Source organism: Apus apus, chromosome 1 (genome assembly GCF_020740795.1).
Source record: "Apus apus isolate bApuApu2 chromosome 1, bApuApu2.pri.cur, whole genome shotgun sequence".
Lineage (NCBI taxonomy): Eukaryota > Metazoa > Chordata > Aves > Apodiformes > Apodidae > Apus > Apus apus.
In genome coordinates this window covers 95,100,526-95,117,834 of record NC_067282.1, presented here as the reverse complement: position 1 = coordinate 95,117,834, position 17,309 = coordinate 95,100,526, and the positions used below count along the sequence as shown (strand labels likewise).

Here is a 17,309-nt window from a genome sequence, read left to right as displayed (position 1 = left end):
AGACAAAGTCACTAGTTGACAAAAGCACACAGCATAGGCACAGGCTGCTTTCATCATTGTCCACATGAGCATGGTGACCATATTTGAAGACCACATGCAGTTCAGAGAGTTGGCTTATTCAAGTGTCAAGATACTACCTCTGCATCCGTTTTTTTTTCCCAGACAACTTGGTACCAGACTGACCAGGTAACGGTTTTGGTTTTCTTATATGATAGGCTTTCCTTTCCTTCCTTACCTCAATGGCTGGTTTGGGGAAAACATCATCCTTGCTATCTTCTTTGCCTTTTTCAACTGGAACCCATTCTCCATAGACACTATCTGCTTCTTTTTTCCTATGTTGAGACCCAGATGAAACAGGAAATTCCTTTGACAGGCTGACCTGATTTTTTGGTTGTGGTGGTGGTGCTGGTTTTATGCTGGGAGTCTTAAAGAAATAAAATTAGAACAAGTTAAAACCTGAAAACACACAGTACTCACAGCATGTCTTTGAGAAACACTTTCTTGCATACACTTGATATGAAGTTTTCATAAAACAATTACCCTTCTTACTAACATCAAACCAAAAGCCTTTATAATAAATCACTTTAGCACACTCCTAAAAACACACAAGAGAGCATCAAACTGTAGTATGAGAAGTATGAGATGAAACAGCCAGAAGCTAAAATTGCTTCAATCGGCTTCAGCAGCCAAAAATACACAAAACATCAGTCTCACAGTTACATCCCTGCTTTCCCTCTACTCCATTATAAAGAGAATCTTTACTTGTCACACATGCATTTTGTAATGGAAAGCTCCAAAATAAAAATGCCAGGCAGTAAAAACACTGCCTGCAATATCCACATAATGATAAATAGCTCTAGATTACTATAAATAGAAAAAACAGTATGCAACGCTTTGTGCTCTAGTTTTTAATTATTTTTAATAGCACAAATCTCAAAGTAAATTAAGTCTATGAGCTTGTTTTCCTTAGAAAACTAATATATTAAGAGTCCACAGAAATCTCTGACAAGTTCCTCTTGCAAGAGACAAACAGAGCTGACAATATTGGGTAAAATCCTACAATTAAAAAAACATGGGCAGGAATGGTAGTAAGATTGGAATCCAGAAAGAATGGGAAGAGTTTGTTTCCACAGTTTCAAACTGCAGAAAACTGGCAGAGCAGCCCATAACTACTAAAGAACATTCCTCTTTTGAGGCCTGTACAGAATCCCAAGGTTTCTTAAGTCTCATCGTAACACTTTCTAATGGTGCTATATAAAGTATAAATCTATTTCTACCTTGCATGTTCTGTAAAAATTGTGTATGCCACAAGGTATACATATTTGTACATCAAAATATGCCATTTACATTTTCACTTAGCATATTAATATGCGAACTCAGAGCAGACCTTCATGGGCACAAAAAGCCCTCAAAGTCACAACTGCTCAAAAGAATTCTAGACAAATTCTAATCCATGCTTCAAAGCCTGTGATGCCCAGATGCATTTAAGAAAATGCTCCCTCATTTTATTCCATCCAACACGCTCATAACGTAGAATGCATCAACACAAGCTCCAGAGTCAAAAAAGTCCCCGAAGAACAGGATTTAGTGGGACACATATCCTCTTAGTAACAGGCTCCATCAGTGATTTTCATTCAGCATTTAACTCTCTATTGGCTAATCTCAAAACTAACAACTTTTTTCCCTCTAGTGAACACCTGAGATCTAGCAAAGAAGCAGACATACGCAATTTGCAGTCTGCACAAATCTGATTACATCATCTTACTTAAAACAACTCAAAATGCTTTTGAAATTCTGCTTGGGTTTTTTGTTTTTTAAAGGAAAACAATGCTGTTCTAAAAGTATTCCCCAATTCCAACGCTGGTTGTACATTCATACTGACATTTTTGCAATGAAAACATGAAGTAAAACCAATCCTTTAAGTTTTAAATACTGCAAAGACACTAATGAAATTAAACAGACTGCAGGTAAGTTTCTTACTGTAGCAAGAGTAGTTCAACATCCCAGTTCAAGAGTACAACATCCCAGTGCAATTTCACAAAGATTATAAATTCCTGTTCAATTTTTGTAAAATTAATTACATTACTTAGAAAAAAACCACAATTTAATATATTGAAAGTTAAAGAAGTACTCACACTTAAATTGAAAAAAATAGGTTTGGGTTCACTGAGCTTAAAAGGATGATGATAGAAAGGACGTTCTTCCTCCTCTTCATCAGAAACATGAGGTTTGTTCACTATCACATCATCTGTGCTTTGAGCAATCTTCTTGCATTTCTAAAAAAAAACAACCAAACAAAAAACCAAAAGGGATACAACTTTCAACCAAAACATACAAAAACACATTTCTACAGAAAAGTGTTTTTCTTTTCTAAAGCAAGAGGCATAATATGAGAAAAAAATTTAGCAATCTTATTAATACGTACATTTGACATTTTACACACATTATCAAACCCATATCTAGGTTTACTAGGCATTCATGCAGCAAATATTTCACAGGCGTAAGATTCCAGTAGCATACATATAAAACAGTGCTAGTTGCAGAATGTGTGTCAGAGGCTGCAAACATTCTGGAACAGGAACTCACTGGTTGGCATCCCACACAACTAGCATATTGCAATCTGATAGAAACTTCAGTATTGTTCACAAAACTACTACACAGGAAAACCTAAGAACAGTTACGTCCTGTTTTGAGCCAGGATGAAGCCAGCTTTCCTTTTATTCTCTTTTTTTTTTTCCCTTCAGTAAGCTCTCTTTTAAAAAGCAGCAAGTGTTCCAGCTAGTGGACTGATAACACTGGAATGTTTATGTTCCTGCTGAGATTCCAAGGTCACATCTTTGCCCTGCCACCTCAGACACTACCAGGAGGAGAGTCATATCTATGACCCTCCCCACCTCCCCAGAGGCTGGACTGGACTAGGCAGACAGCAAAATAGGCCAAATTATTTCATTCCATGTATCTACGTAAGCTCAGAGGAAGGTCAGAGATCTTCCTTCCTGCTTTTTCTTCTGTCCATGGCTGGCATCCAGGGAGGACTCTATCTATCATCGTTGAACCCTAGGCTTGTGCATTCCTGACCCTCATAACTCTCCCATCAGCTACCGTCTGCAGCTAAGGAGAGTGCTGGGGGAGTTGCTGGGGGTGGGGGGTGGCGAGAGGCTTTTGCACGTTCCTGAAGGCATTTGTATGTAATTGCACATATTTTCTTTTGTCATTAGCGTTTAATTAAAGCTGTCTAGTTTAGTTTTCAATCCAGAAAAGTCTCCATAATTTTATCTCTTCTTCCCTACCTGGAAGAGGGGGAAGGGGATCAAGAGCATTGTTATCTCTGGTTTAATTGCTGATCCTGAGTCAAAATGTGACATGTTACTAATTCTAAGTTCCACTGATACAGAAGGGACCTAGTCAGAAACAAAGGATCTAAAAGATCTTGAATTTCTTCTGAAATATTTTTACATTGACCAGGCATGCAAGACAACTCCCTCTTATATTCAACAGAAAATTAATATAAAATATATAGGTGCAATGGGGATACAGCAGTCGAATGAGAAGACAACCTCCACAAACAGTAACAAACAAAACAAAGAAAAAAGGCTAGAATTTTATGATGAAAAACTCTCTACTGATCACAGTTACCTGCACTGTTTACCAGTAGCAAATATAATGTACTTAGTCCAAAATGCATTTGAAAACACTATAGTATCAGGTTTCTATTGCATCCCTACTCATGAGAATCACACTTCCAAGACTAAGACGACATTTGAGGACATAATAGGAAGAAATTATACCAGCAAAGTGAAACCATCATTCTGATTCTAGTTCAAGCTCATACCATTCTAAGTCACATACGTTGGATGCCCTGACTGTTGGCATATACAGAGCAAACAGGCTGCTCCATCACTAAAAATCAAGACAAGCTGATGGCACTGTTCTCATCAGTCTTAATAGAAAAGGATGCCTGCACTCTCCTATGCAGAGATGCCTTCAAACAATGACTGAAGCACACTCTTCAGGCAACAGGAAAAGCCTGCCCTATTTGGGAAGCTAAGCAAGAGGAAGTATTATCTACAGTTACTAGTTGGCTCCTAATTTTAAGCAGGTTCTCCAGTTTGCAGGTTACATTGCAGAGAGAAAAAAGATGACTCAGCTAGCTTTGTAAGAAGCTGAACAGCCTCTGGAAGGATTCTCCACTTGGCCACACTACCATATGATAATGGCCTGGACTGCTGCTGTGGACAATCTTGATTCAACATCCAGATTCCCACAGTTAGAAAGGACAAGAGGATAAGTTTCCAGATTAGCACTAGATACACTGGACCTTGGTCAGATTACCTTAAGAATCACCAAAGATGTCTGCACAGTGCATCTGCACAAGCTCAGCTTTGTATTAACAAAACAAGTACTTCCGCAACCACTAGGCCACACACAACTAAGAAATTACTTTTCAACAACTTGACCTTGCTTAATTTAAGATGTTATTTCCATAAACATATTTCAGAACTGTCACACTGATTATGCAATTTTTAAAAAAAAAGTACCAAAAAAAGCACTTTTCATTCCAAATTTTCTCTATTTTATGGGGAAAACAATGGAGGGAGAAACTAGCAAACCAAACAAGGTGACATTATTACAATAAAAGGAGAAGTAGCATTCTCCCCACCCCCCAATTAAAAAAAAAATACAAATAGACTTGGAACTGTTGCGGGACAGTGACAGCAGTAATTTGCTAAAAACATCCCAGAGTAGATATTAAGATGTAGAAAACTATGTGAAGTAGGTACTAGATTTTTAACCCAGAGATAACATTTGACAATATGAAATCCACTAATACAAGAAATAGTCAATACCAGAACCAAAAGCTGGAAGTGAAAGCTTTGTTTTCTACTAACAGGACTGCAAGGAGAACTACCAATTTGTAAAAAATTAGAACACAATAAAAACAAAATTTAAAAAAGGCAAAAGAACGTGATTTCATGCATTTCATGGAATTAAAAAGCTTGTTCTCATTACTAAAAAAAATGTAGAGAATAAGAGCTCAAACCACAAGCCAGCTTACATGCGAACCAAGCACATAAAATGACAACTTGTCTAGAAGTCGCCAAAAAAAAAAAAAAAAAAAAAGCTTCTTTTCAGTTCTCACTTACCTCAGTGAGCTCCTTTAGTGTATCTCTTGATGACTTCTGATTGGCTTTGTCGTCTTTCTTCTGAGATAACAAAGGCATCAGGCTTGGTGGTAAGGGAACACCAGACTTAGCACACATGGCAGCTGCATTAGCTTTGGCTATTTCAAGTAGCTGAGCCTTGTCTACAAAAACAGGTTGAAGAAAAAAAAAATAACTGTAGAGTCTTGTTTTAATAATAAATAAGCATTTCTGGCACATTAAGCAAAGTACAATGAGGAAACGTAAGATTTTACCCAAAACATTCATTTTTATGTTCTGTTTGTACCTAGTTGCTCCAGACTTTTAAATCTAGCCTAGCCAGCAGACAAGTGAAAATTTAACACAAAGCATGCGAGTCCAAATTACAGTATTCAAAATCCTCCAAACTCCGAAAGTTCTGACACCTATTCCACTTCACATTAGCATTCTAGTTTCGGAAATACCAGGTCATTTCTACACAGCATATATTCCAAAGTCTACTTCCTACCTATCTCTGAAAAGCATCCAAAGGTCTTATGGAACTCCCCTCAAGTCCTCTGGTATGTAGCCTGAAAACTACTTACAACAAACCAACAGAAAAACATAAGCACTGAATAAGATGTGCACTTGTAAAAAATAGAGCTATATGCAGAACTGTTAAACCGTATTTTGCTCTCTTAAGGAAAACAGCACACATGGTTTTAGAACAGAAATAGGGAATGAAAACGTAAGTCTTACTTCATCCGCCAGTTTTCAAATAAGCGAGTTGCCACTATTCTGTAAGCGTACAGGTTTACAACATTCCTTAAAGGGTAACATTCCTTTACTTCTTAAGCAATAAAAGTATATAGTTACAGACTTGCTGCCCAATCAAAGCATGAAGGCAAATTCAAGGATGTTCAATAATTCCCGTGTTCTGTACAAAAATGCTCCTCCAGTAGCGGGGCTTCCACAGTAACTTATAAGGCAGGACCAGAAGAATCAGAACCTGAGGTCCACAAAAGGGCTTCTTCACACACTGTACAAGAGCTCTCCTCTCAAAATGAAAACCTTCCTTCTCCTTATAGAACTTACCACCTAAGGAAACTATGTATCCTCTCTTACTCCGATCACAAAGAAAAGCGCACTGGGGTCTAGGAATATTTTCAGGAACAAGTCTCCCTTCCTATCAAGTTCTTACCATGGGAAAGAAGCAAGACTAAGAAATGGGAACATAACGAGCATCACAGCTGATCACAGAACTAAACTCTACAAGTGGCACTTACTTTCAAATCTTCTTTCCTGCCCAATTTGTACTCAGGAAAACTAGAAATCTGTAAGTTTCTTACAGAGTACTTTGGCCTTTGCTAACTATTACAATGAATGGTGTTCCTCAAGACTGCAAAATACCATGTTTGTGTAAAAGCTCTATAACCAAGATATAACCCGTTCTAAATGTGTTTCCATCCAAAAGGTAACCATTGACTTGGCTCCAACATAAAAGATCCTACTAGAAGTCACTACCGAAAAGTAATGGCATGAAATGACTTCCAAGAAATGCCTTATGCTACAGAGCTATGCTCAAATAGGACTATGTAAATTAGCACAGTATCACCTAACCATGGAACTACTGAAAATAAAACCATCACTTACCCAAGTCTGTAAGACGTTTAGGTGACCTGCTCGAAAATCGCTCTGATGATCTCGACCTACGACGGTCAGGTGATCTGCTGTATCTTCTTCTCCCTGAAGATCGTGATCGCCGTAGACGAATTGGTGACCTACTAGAGCTCCGTCTTCTTCCTCTTGACCTTGATCGCCTTTGACGAATAGGTGTTCGACTCCTGCTCCGTAATCTGATTGATATTCTACGATCTCTCGAATCTGATCTTCTTCTTCTTCTGTCAGTGGATCTAGACCGATTCCTCTGAGATCTCTTACGCCTATCTCTTGATAAAGAACGCCGCCTTCTTGATGCTGATCTTGACCGACTCCTCCTTCTATGCCTTGAACGTGACAATGAGCTAGAGCGAGAGCGACGATTAGATTTTGATCTTGATGCTCTTCTCCGTGTTACTGATCTGGAGCGATTCCGTCTAGAACGAGATTCTGTATCGTATCTCTGGGATCTGCGCTGGGAAGACCTAGAGCGTCTACTTCGAGACCTCCGTGAAGATTCTTTGTCTGCTGTTTTTTCAACAGATTTAGATCGACTCCTTTGGTGAGCAGTGGACCTGGAGCGTCTACGTCTAGACCTCCGTGAAGACTCTTTGTCTGCTGCTTTTTCAACAGATGTTGATCGACTCCTTTGGTGAGCAGTAGACCTGGAGCGTCTACGTCTAGACCTCTGTGAAGATTCTTTGTCTTCTGCTTTTTCAACAGATACAGATCGACTCTTTTGGCGAGTAGGAGATCTTGACTGTCTGCTTACAGATCTTCGTGAAGACTCTTTGTCAGATATTTTGTCAACAGATTTGGATCTAGATTTTTCACGTTCAGAAGACTCAGAACGCCTGTCCGGTACAAAGGAAGAGTCTTGTTCCTCTGATCTCTCCAGAGGCATAGAATCCTGCTTATCTTCATCTGCCAAAGACTGATCAGCATCCTCTTCACCACTGCTTGACTCACGCTCATCTGAAGATGTGGAGTCTCTTCGTTCAGCTGTCAAGGAGGGCTCCACATCATCTCCTTCTTCACCAGTGGTAGACCTCGATTCACGCCCATCAGGGGATGTGGAACGTCTGTGATCAGTCGTTAAAGAGGCTTCCATATCCTCTGCTTCTTCACCAGTGGTAGATCTTGACTCATGCTCATCCGATGATGTGGAATCTCTTCGTTCAGCTGTCAAGGAGGGCTCCACATCATCCCCTTCTTCACCAACAGAAGACCTTGACTCATGTTCATCTGAGGATGTGGAGTGTCTACGTTCAACTGTCAAAGAGAGCTCCTGGTCCTCTGCTTCTTCACCAGTGGTTGACCTTGACTCACGTCCATCAGGAGACATGGAACGTCTATGTTCAGCTGTCAGAGAAGGTTCCAAATCCTCTATTTCTTCACCAGTTGTAGATCTTGACTCACGGTCATCAGAGGAGGTGGAGTGTCTACGTTCAGCTGTCAAAGAGGGTTCCCCATCTTCTACATCTTCACCAGTGGCAGACTCATGCTCATCAGAGGATGTGGAGTCTCTTCGTTCAGCTGTCAAGGAGGGCTCAGCATCCTCTACCTCTTCCCCAGTAGTAGATCTTGACTCATGCTCATCAGAGGACACAGAGCTTCTACGTTCCGTTGTCAAAGGCTGCTCCAAATACTCTGCTTCTTCACCACTAGATTGTGACTCATGGTCATCAGGAGATGTGGAGCGCCTATGTTCAGATGTCAAAGAGGGTGTCAGATCATCCGCTTCTTCATCAATGGTAGATTTCTGGTCATGGCCCTCAGGGGACATAGATCGTCTATGCTCAGAAGTCAAAGAGAACTCCAGACCCTCTTCCTCCATGGGTGATCTTAGCTCATTACTTTCTTGATATGAGGAAGTGGAATGCCTACGCTCAGATATCGAAGAGGGCTCTAGATCCCCTGTTTCCTCAACAGGGCCAGATTTCACACTGTAGCCATCAGGGGACATGGAATATCCACTTTCAGGCATCAAGGAAGGTACTGCCTCATCCATTTTTTCAACAGGGATGGATTTCAAATCACTGTCATCAGGGGACATGGAGGCTTTATCATTCTGCGTCAAAAGTCTGAGACTGCCTACTTTTCCAAGAGGGTGGAATCTCAACTCCTGTCCATCAGGAGATGCTGCACATTCATTTTCAGGTGTTGGAGACAGCTCTGGCACATCTGCTTTTTGAACAGGGGTAAATCTTACCTCTTCGTTCTCAAAAGACAAAAGATGGTCATTTTCAGGTGTCATAGAAGAATCTATTCCCTCTGTTTTCTCAGCATGAGTCAATCTTGAACCATACTCTTCAGGGGACAGAGCACGTTCATTTTCGGCCTCTACTCTTTCAGCGGGGCTAGACTGCAGTTCCTGACCTTCAGGGGACATGGCACATTCACCTTCAGACATCAAAGACAACTCCTGCACCTCTGTTTTTTCAACAAGAGTAGACTGCAACTCCTGGCCATCAGTGGACATCGAACTTTCACTTTCAGACGTTTCAGAAGGTTCCTCCATTTCTTCTTTTTCACGAGGACTAGATCTCAAATTGTGGCCATCAGGGGATACATCATACTCATTTTCAGACAGCAAAGAACACTCCTGCGTCTCTGTTTTTTCAGTAAGAGAAAAGAGCAACTCTTGCGCTTCAGGGGATGCAGCATATTGACTTTCTGGTACTACTGAAGGCTCCTGCTCCACTGTTTTTTCAGCATGGGTAGACTGTAATCCTTGGCCTTCATGAAAAATGGCATATTCATTGTCAGATGTTAGAGAAGGCTCTTGCACCTCTTTTTCAGCAGGACTGGCTGACATCTCCCGGACTTCAGGAGATACAGCATATTCATTTTCAGACAGCAAGTACTCCTGTACCTCTGATTTTTCAGCAAGGGAACAAGGCAACTCGTGATCATCTGAAGACACAGCATACTCATTGTCAGGTACTACAGAAGCCTCCTGCAACTCTACCTTTTCAGGCGAGCTAGATCTCAACTCCTGGCCCTCCCAGGATACAGCATATTCATTTTCAATCACAGCAGGCTCTTGCATTTCTATCTTTTCAACAGGAGGTGACTGCAACTCCTGGCTCTCAATGGGCACTAAACATCTTTCTTCAGACATCCGATAAAGTTCCCTCATTTCTGTTTTTTCGGCAGGGGTTGACATCAACTCTGGACCATCAAGCCCTATTGTGTACTCATTTTCAGGTATTTGAGAAGGCTCTTCTACCTCAGATTTTTCAAATGGGGTGGATGTCAACTCATGACCATCAGAGGAAACAGAGTATCTGCTTTCCAGTATCAGAGATGACTCCTGTACCTGTTTTTCTTCATCATATGCAGATCTCAACTTGTGGCCATCAGTGGGTGCTATACATTGGAGCTCAGATGTCTTCTGCACTTCTACTTTTTCATCAGGGATAGGTCTCAATTCATTACTATCAGGCAACAGGAAAAGCCCATCTTCAGATGTCAGAGAACTCACTGAGGCCTCTAGATTTTCAGTAGATGTGCTTACTGACTCACTTTCCAGGAGAGAGGGCTTTTGTATCTCGGCTTTTCCAACTGCAGTGGATGTCAATTTATAGCCTTCAGGGAAGAGAGAACACCTAAGCTCAGATGCTGCTGACAGTTCTGCACCTTCTGTTTTCTCCAAGTAATTGTGTTTTGATTTATGGCCATCATGGCACACAGGAATTCCCCTTTTAGATAACACAAAAGATCCTTTACCCTCTATTTTTCCATCAGGCAGGTACCTCAATTCATGCAGTTCAGAAGACTCAGGGTGGTGAAGTACTTGTGAAAGTCTTGGACCATCTAAATCTTTGTCAACAGATGAACTGGACTCATGAACTTCAGAAGACTTACAGCTTTGTCCTACAGTTGTCAGCACAACATCCGAGATTTCAACCTGACCACACTCAGATGTCAGGTAAACAGCTGGAGACTTGACTTTTTCAACAGGTAAAGATACTTGTTCATTTCCATCAGGTGACTTGGGAAGCTCACCCATTTGTGCAGCAAAGCTGGATCCTGATTCATGTCCATCAAGAGATTTGAAGTGTCCACTGTCAGAAGCTAGGAAAGGTTCCTGCATCTGGCCCCTTTCAATAGACAAGGAGGCTGACTCAGAGACATTAGGGAACGCAGTGCATGTACCTTCAGGTGCTACAGAGGATTTTTGAGCCTCTACTGTTTCAAACAATAGTGATCTTGACTCAGGGCTGTCAGCCAATTTGGAAGATTCACTCTCAGGTACTTGCAAAAACTTCTGGGGCTCAGTTTTTTCAGTGGGGGTATGTCTCAATTCATGACCATCAGACAAGTCAGAAAGTACACCTTCAGATATTAGAGAAGACTCCTGAACCTCAGTTTTTCCAGATGAGGAGACTGTCTTGTTATCATCACAATATACAGAGCACCCACTTTCAAGTGTCAGAATAGGCTCCGGACCCTCTATTTCTTTGAGAGAGGTAGATCTCATCTCATCTTCATGGGATGCAGAAAGCTGAAATTCTGTTACCAAAGAAGTTTCTGGACCGCTGATTTTTTCAACAGATGGAGATCTTGACCTGGATGTGGAGTACGTAAGTTCAGGTAGTGATGAAGACTCCACAGACGCTGCTTTTTCAGCTGATCCATTTTCACACATCACAGAAAGCTCTGAAACCTGTGGTTTTTCCACAGGCATGGATTCAGATTCCTGGTTATCTGGGGTTTTGGAGCTATCAAATTCAAACACTGTTTTGTCTACAGATGCGGAGCTTTGATCAATACTATCAGAAGTTTTGGAAAATCCACCTTCAGATGCTGGAGGCAGCTCTGGGCCATTTAGTCCTTCAACAGACAAAGCTACTGACACAGGACCATTAGAGGATTTGGTGGAGCTGTCTCCACTTCCAAAAGAAGGTTCAGGAACATCATCTTTTTCAAGACATTTGGTTGACTCCTGAAGTTCAGAAGACTCCATATGCTTGCTACTGCCTTTTACTGAGGATAACTTATCGTCTCTTTTTTCTACAGATTTGGACCTTGACTTAACACTTTCAGAGGACTTAGAACGTTTCCGTTTGGATTTTTTTGAAGATTCCTTGCGCTTTTTTTCAACAGACCGAGACCTAGACTTGTAACGTTCAGAAGATTTTGAGCGGCGACGCTTAGCTTTTCGAGAGGACTCCTTCTTTTTTTCCACTGATTTGGATCTAGACTTGTAATGGTCAGAAGACTTTGAGCGCTGACGTTTAGACTTCCGCGATGACTGCTTTCGATCCCTTTTTTCTACTGATCTGGATCTAGACTTGTAACGGTCAGAGGACTTTGAGTGCTGACGTTTAGACCTCCGCAGAGATGCCTTCCGACCTCTCTTCTCAACAGATCTTGACCTAGACTTTGAACGATCAGAGGAAACAGACCTATTCCTGAACCTCCATGAGTATTCTTTGCCCCCTCTCTTTTCTGAAGACCTGGATCTAGATTTAGAACGGTCAGAGGACCTGGAACGTCTGCGGCGGGATCTCCAGGAGGACAACCTGCTCTCCCCCTTTTCCACTGATCGTGATTTAGACCTGTAGCGGTCAGATGACCTGGAACGTCTGCGTCCAGACCTTCGGGAGGACAGTCGCTTTTCCACTGATCGCGATTTAGACCTGTAGCGGTCTGAAGACCTGGAACGTCTGCGTCCAGACCTTCGGGAGGACTGTCGCTTTTCCAGAGACCTGGACTTAGACCTGTAGCGGTCCGAAGACCTGGAACGTCTGCGCCCTGACCTTCGGGAGGATAGTCGCTTTTCCACTGACCTAGACTTAGACCTGTAGCGGTCCGAAGACCTGGAACGTCTGCGTCCAGACCTTCGGGAGGACAGTCGCTTTTCCACTGACACAGATTTAGACCTGTAGCGGTCTGAAGACCTGGAACGTCTATGCCTGGACCTTCTGGAAGACAGTCGCTTTTCCACTGACCCGGACTTAGACCTGTAGCGATCAGAAGACCTGGAACGTCTGTGTCTGGACCTCCCAGAGGACAATCTCTTCTCTGCTGATCTGGATTTAGACCTGTAACGGTCAGATGACCTGGAACGTCTGCGTCTGGATCTCCGGGAAGACACTCTCTTCTCCACAGATCGAGATCTAGATTTGGAATGCTTTTTTCTGGAATCTGAATAGTTTCTGCTCCTAGAACGTCCTCTTTTAGAAGTCAAACGTCTGGAAGTAGAACGTGACCTCGATTTTTTCTTCCTCTTCCTAGACCTGGACTGAGATTTGGAGCGACTCCTTTTCTGTTTCTTTGCATCATGTTTTTTATCACTGCTTCTATGGCTACTTTTTTCAACCTTCTCAAGTCTCATCAGAGTCTCCCTCATTCGTGCCGCCACATCAGGTTGCACATCAGAGGTTTCTGAATCTCTTTTCTCTGACTCATGTTCTGGAGTTGCTTCTTTGAAAGCCTCAGCCTGTGGAAGGACTTCTAACTCGCCTGCCTCTGCCACGTGTACTGGAACGACTTCTGTAACAGCCTCGGGTACTGGAGCTGCTTCCAAATCTTTTGCCTCTGCCTCCAATCCCATGACTGCTTCTGCACCAGTCTCAGGAAGAGAAGGTGTTTCCAAGTCTTTTGTTTCTGCCACATGAGCTGGAGCTGCTTCCATCTGATTCATGTCTCTGATTATTTCAGATTCAGGAGTCTCTGTTGAATCTCTCTCATCTCCTGCATGTGAAGAACTAAAAACTGTTTCTGCTATTAAAGGCTCGGATGCTTGAATTTGCTCTTCATCCGTCTTCTCAACCAGTATCTCGCCTTCCTCAGCTTGACCTGGAACTACCGCATCCTCCACTTGTCGATCCTGGACCTCTTCCACATAGTGTACTTCTGCTGCCACCTCATGTTCCACTGTTGTTTCCAGATCTTTCATATCCCCTGGCTTTGGAACTGCTTCAAAAAAGTTCATTTCAGCAGCACTCTCTGAGGCCTCCTCTCTACTCTGCCATTCTCCTGCAAGTTTTGCTTCTAGAACTGCTTGTAGGTGTTCTTGCTTTTCAGCATGCAAAGATTCTGAAACATGCTCTAAAACATTCACAGCTGCCACATTTCCAGAGTTTTGGGAAGCTTCCAAACCCTGGATATCCATGTGTACCTCAGGCTCTTCAACTGTTTCAGAACCTTCTACCTCTACTGTTGCAGACATTGCTTTCTCAGTTTCTGAAGCTTCTTCCAAATCTTTTTCATTGGTAAGCAAGGGTACACTTTTGTGTGTGCTTTTCCTCCTTGTTGCAATTATATATTCTACAGTAGGTCCCTGAGTTCTCACATCTGTCAAAATCTGAGATTCTAAAGTTCCTTTCAAGTTTCTTCCTTCGGTCAGTATTTCTGATGCCACAGTTTTTTCTTCCATTCCAGGCAAAGACTCTGATGCTGCTTCTGAATGGCCTACTATTTGTTCCTGTACAGATTTTGAACTTGTTTCTAAAGATTGCACAGGTTCTATCACTTCTTTGCTCATGGTCTTCGCTTTGTTTGGATCTTCTGGCACAACTTCAGAATGCCTCACTTCTCCAACCACCTCAGAAGCCAATGTCCTTCCCAAGGCTTGCATTAGTGTCCTTGTTCCAGATTCCATAACCATTTCCAAATTTTTCATCTGTGTTAAGTGTGAAGTTTTTGAACTCACTTCCACATCTTTTATCTCTGCAACTGCCTCAACTTCTGACAAGTTGTCTAAACCTCTCACTTTTACAGTGGCTTCTCTCTCTGCTGTGGGTTCCAAATGCATAACTGGTTCCATGCTTACATATGAAGCCACAGAATCAGGACTCCTTTCTGACCTTTCTTGTAAGGTTCCAGGCTGCAAGACTGCTTCCAAAGCTTGTATCTTTGCCACACCTACAGAGGCTGAATCTCCTAAATCTTTTGCACCTGTCCTATGCATGTGTGATGAAGATGTCATCATCTGTGCCCTGGCTCTGTCAAGGTCTGCTTCTGAGTATTTCCTTTCTGTCTCTGCTACAGGTCCTAAAGTAGTTTCCAACCTTCTCACTGGTCTCACAGATCCAGCTTCCAGAGCTAGAAGACCTGCATCTGAGCCTACTTCTACTCCTGTCATACTATCTTTTAACACTGCTGTTGAATCTAATGTTGCTTCACTCTCAGATCTTGATTCTCTCTGCTCTTCTGGTCGTCTCAATAATGAAGCAGGTTCTGAATCTTTTGCCTCTGTTACAGCTACAGCCTCAAGAGCTGATTCTGACATTTTTGAAGCATTAGTATTTTCCATTTGCAGAGCAGCTTGACTTGTTTGGGGAACAAAGGTCTGTGGAACTGCTGCAGGATCTAAGATTGTTCTTAAATATTTTGCTCCTGCAACCAATTTCACGTCTGTCAATTCTGTTGGAAGTGCCAATTCCTGGGTTCTATCCACACTTCTTGTTTCTGTCAAGACTTTAGGTTGCAGGAACACTTGTGACACATTCAGCACTGCTGCAGGATCAGCTGCTTTGACATCTTTTGCTGCAATACCCACAGGTTCCATGACTGTTACCAAGGTTTTGGGCACAGAGCTTCTAGCTGGTTCAATATCCTTCACTTCTGTAACAGCTCCTGGTCCCAGGGGTATTTTGGCACTTTCTATTTCAACTTGGGTCACTGCAGATATTTTAAAAGGATGTTGCAAAGATACATCTGCCTTCAAGATGCTTGAACCCTCTGTGGGGCTGCACTGCATTGCACTAAAATGATCAGATCCAATTGAAGGCTTCAGGGATGGCTCCAAAGTCCTGCTCACACCCCCTAACTCCAAAGATCTTTCCAAATACTTCACATTACCAATATGCAGCAATTTTTCAGTTGCTTCTGGAATTTTCACTTCTTCCACAGCCACAGACATGTGAGCTACCTTCACAGTACTCAGATCTGCCTGACTTGCAGATGTAGGAATTGTTGTCATATCACTTGCTAAAGACTCAGGTTCTGCAGCTGCTTCTAACTCTTTTGCTCCACTCTGTGCCACAAGCTGTAGATATGCTTCTGAACCTTCTACTGTTTCTGTTACCTCTGATGCTGGAGTTGCTGATGAACCTTGCTGAATTTCAGATTTATTGGCAACTCCAGATGGGATGCAAGACAAATTATAATTTCCAGTATCAACAAGAACATCATTTCCACTTGCATTAATAGCTATAGGATAAATATTTTCATGAGACTGTGTAATTTGTTCTTCTCTAGTGCAAATTTCAGCTATACTAGCATTTCCTTGGGTATCAGATTGGCTGCCTTCTAAATTAAATGGAGGATTTGTTGCACACAAAGTCTCCCTCTCACTTCCAAGATTTTCTGTAGATTGCTGAGAAACAAGTCCTGAAGCTTGCCTATCAAGCTCCTCACTTGCTTTTAAGCACAGTTCTTGAGGCTGCACATGGACAGCCAGATTTGCATCTCCAAATCCTACATGCTGTACACTCACTATGGAGCTTGCTGTCTCTGGCATCAGAAGAGAAGCAGGCTGCACATCTCCATGTTCTCCATGACGTGTAGTCAACTTTGACTCCTTTGGCTGCTTTTTATGCTTTTTTTCTTTCTTCCTTTTCTTCTTCTTTTTCTTCTTCTTCTTGCTTTTGTGTTTCTTGTTCTTCTTTGATTTTTTCTTAGGAATTTCATCTTCACCAGTAGAGCTTCTTTTTGCAGACTTAGTACTATTTTTCACAGTATTTTTGTCTACATCTAGAAAAGACAACATTTTCCTTGTAAATGTTACTAAAACTACATTTTAATAACTCTTTTAGACTCGTGATCAAGCACAGGTACAGAGATACAAGAAAAATAACTTGAAACCCATGCCTTCTTCACTGAACTACCACACACAAATAGCACATACTCCCTTTTCAGTCCTCTTAACCTTCCTCTCAGGAGTCACTTTAAGTAAGAATAACTAACTCTTCATTCAAAAGTTAACCAAATCTTCTTTGTCAGCAACACAGTCCGAGGGGGAATATAACTCTTCCTAAGTAGTTGGACACACTTCCACATATATTCAACTAGGCAGTACACTCTTCCAGGAGGCTGGAGGTGTGCTTTTAAACACCAACCTGCACATTAAGTGAAACAAGAACCCCCATACTCCAGACAAATCATCTAAGTGGTGGTATGCTTACTGAATAAAATGCAGCCACCTCGTTATGCCCTAACATGCTTTAACTTGCGAGTCCAATAGTAATAGCATGTTAGAAATTATCTAAGCATTTTTATTAAGTAGTTAAACTCAGGGAAAAAAGCATCTAGTCCCCCAATTCCAAACAAGCTTTAAGGGAACTGCAGGTAACCAGTTGCTCAGACTGAACTGCAGTTGCAAAACTGGAGCTACCTCATAGAGCTTTTGCTTCTAACAGGAAAACAACTAATACATTCAGGTGACTGCAGGGACAAGCAATCACTGAAGGGTAAGAAAGTAAGAAGATGGAGATTTCAATTACCTTTTCATTCTTTACCTCATTTCGCACTAGTTTAACCTGGTTTAGGTTCTTACCCTTCTTTGGATCTAGG

At 41.8% G+C, this 17,309-nt stretch overlaps 1 protein-coding gene across 6 annotated transcripts in view; it reads right to left on the bottom strand.

The window, feature by feature from the left end:
* The window catches only part of SON (SON DNA and RNA binding protein), a 38,446-nt gene that overhangs the window by 17,418 nt on the left and 3,719 nt on the right, over window positions 1–17,309 (bottom strand). For all 6 annotated transcript variants that reach the window (XR_007890647.1, XM_051629814.1, XM_051629903.1 and 3 more), the window contains exons 3-6: window positions 6,774–16,490; window positions 5,145–5,305; window positions 2,136–2,276; window positions 236–424 (exon numbers count right to left, since the gene is read on the bottom strand). Coding sequence is in view for 5 of the 6 variants with exons in the window: in XM_051629814.1 (XP_051485774.1) it covers window positions 236–424; window positions 2,136–2,276; window positions 5,145–5,305; window positions 6,774–16,490 (10,208 nt within the window). In the remaining variant the exon portion in view is untranslated. The remainder of the gene's footprint in view (window positions 1–235; window positions 425–2,135; window positions 2,277–5,144; window positions 5,306–6,773; window positions 16,491–17,309) is intronic.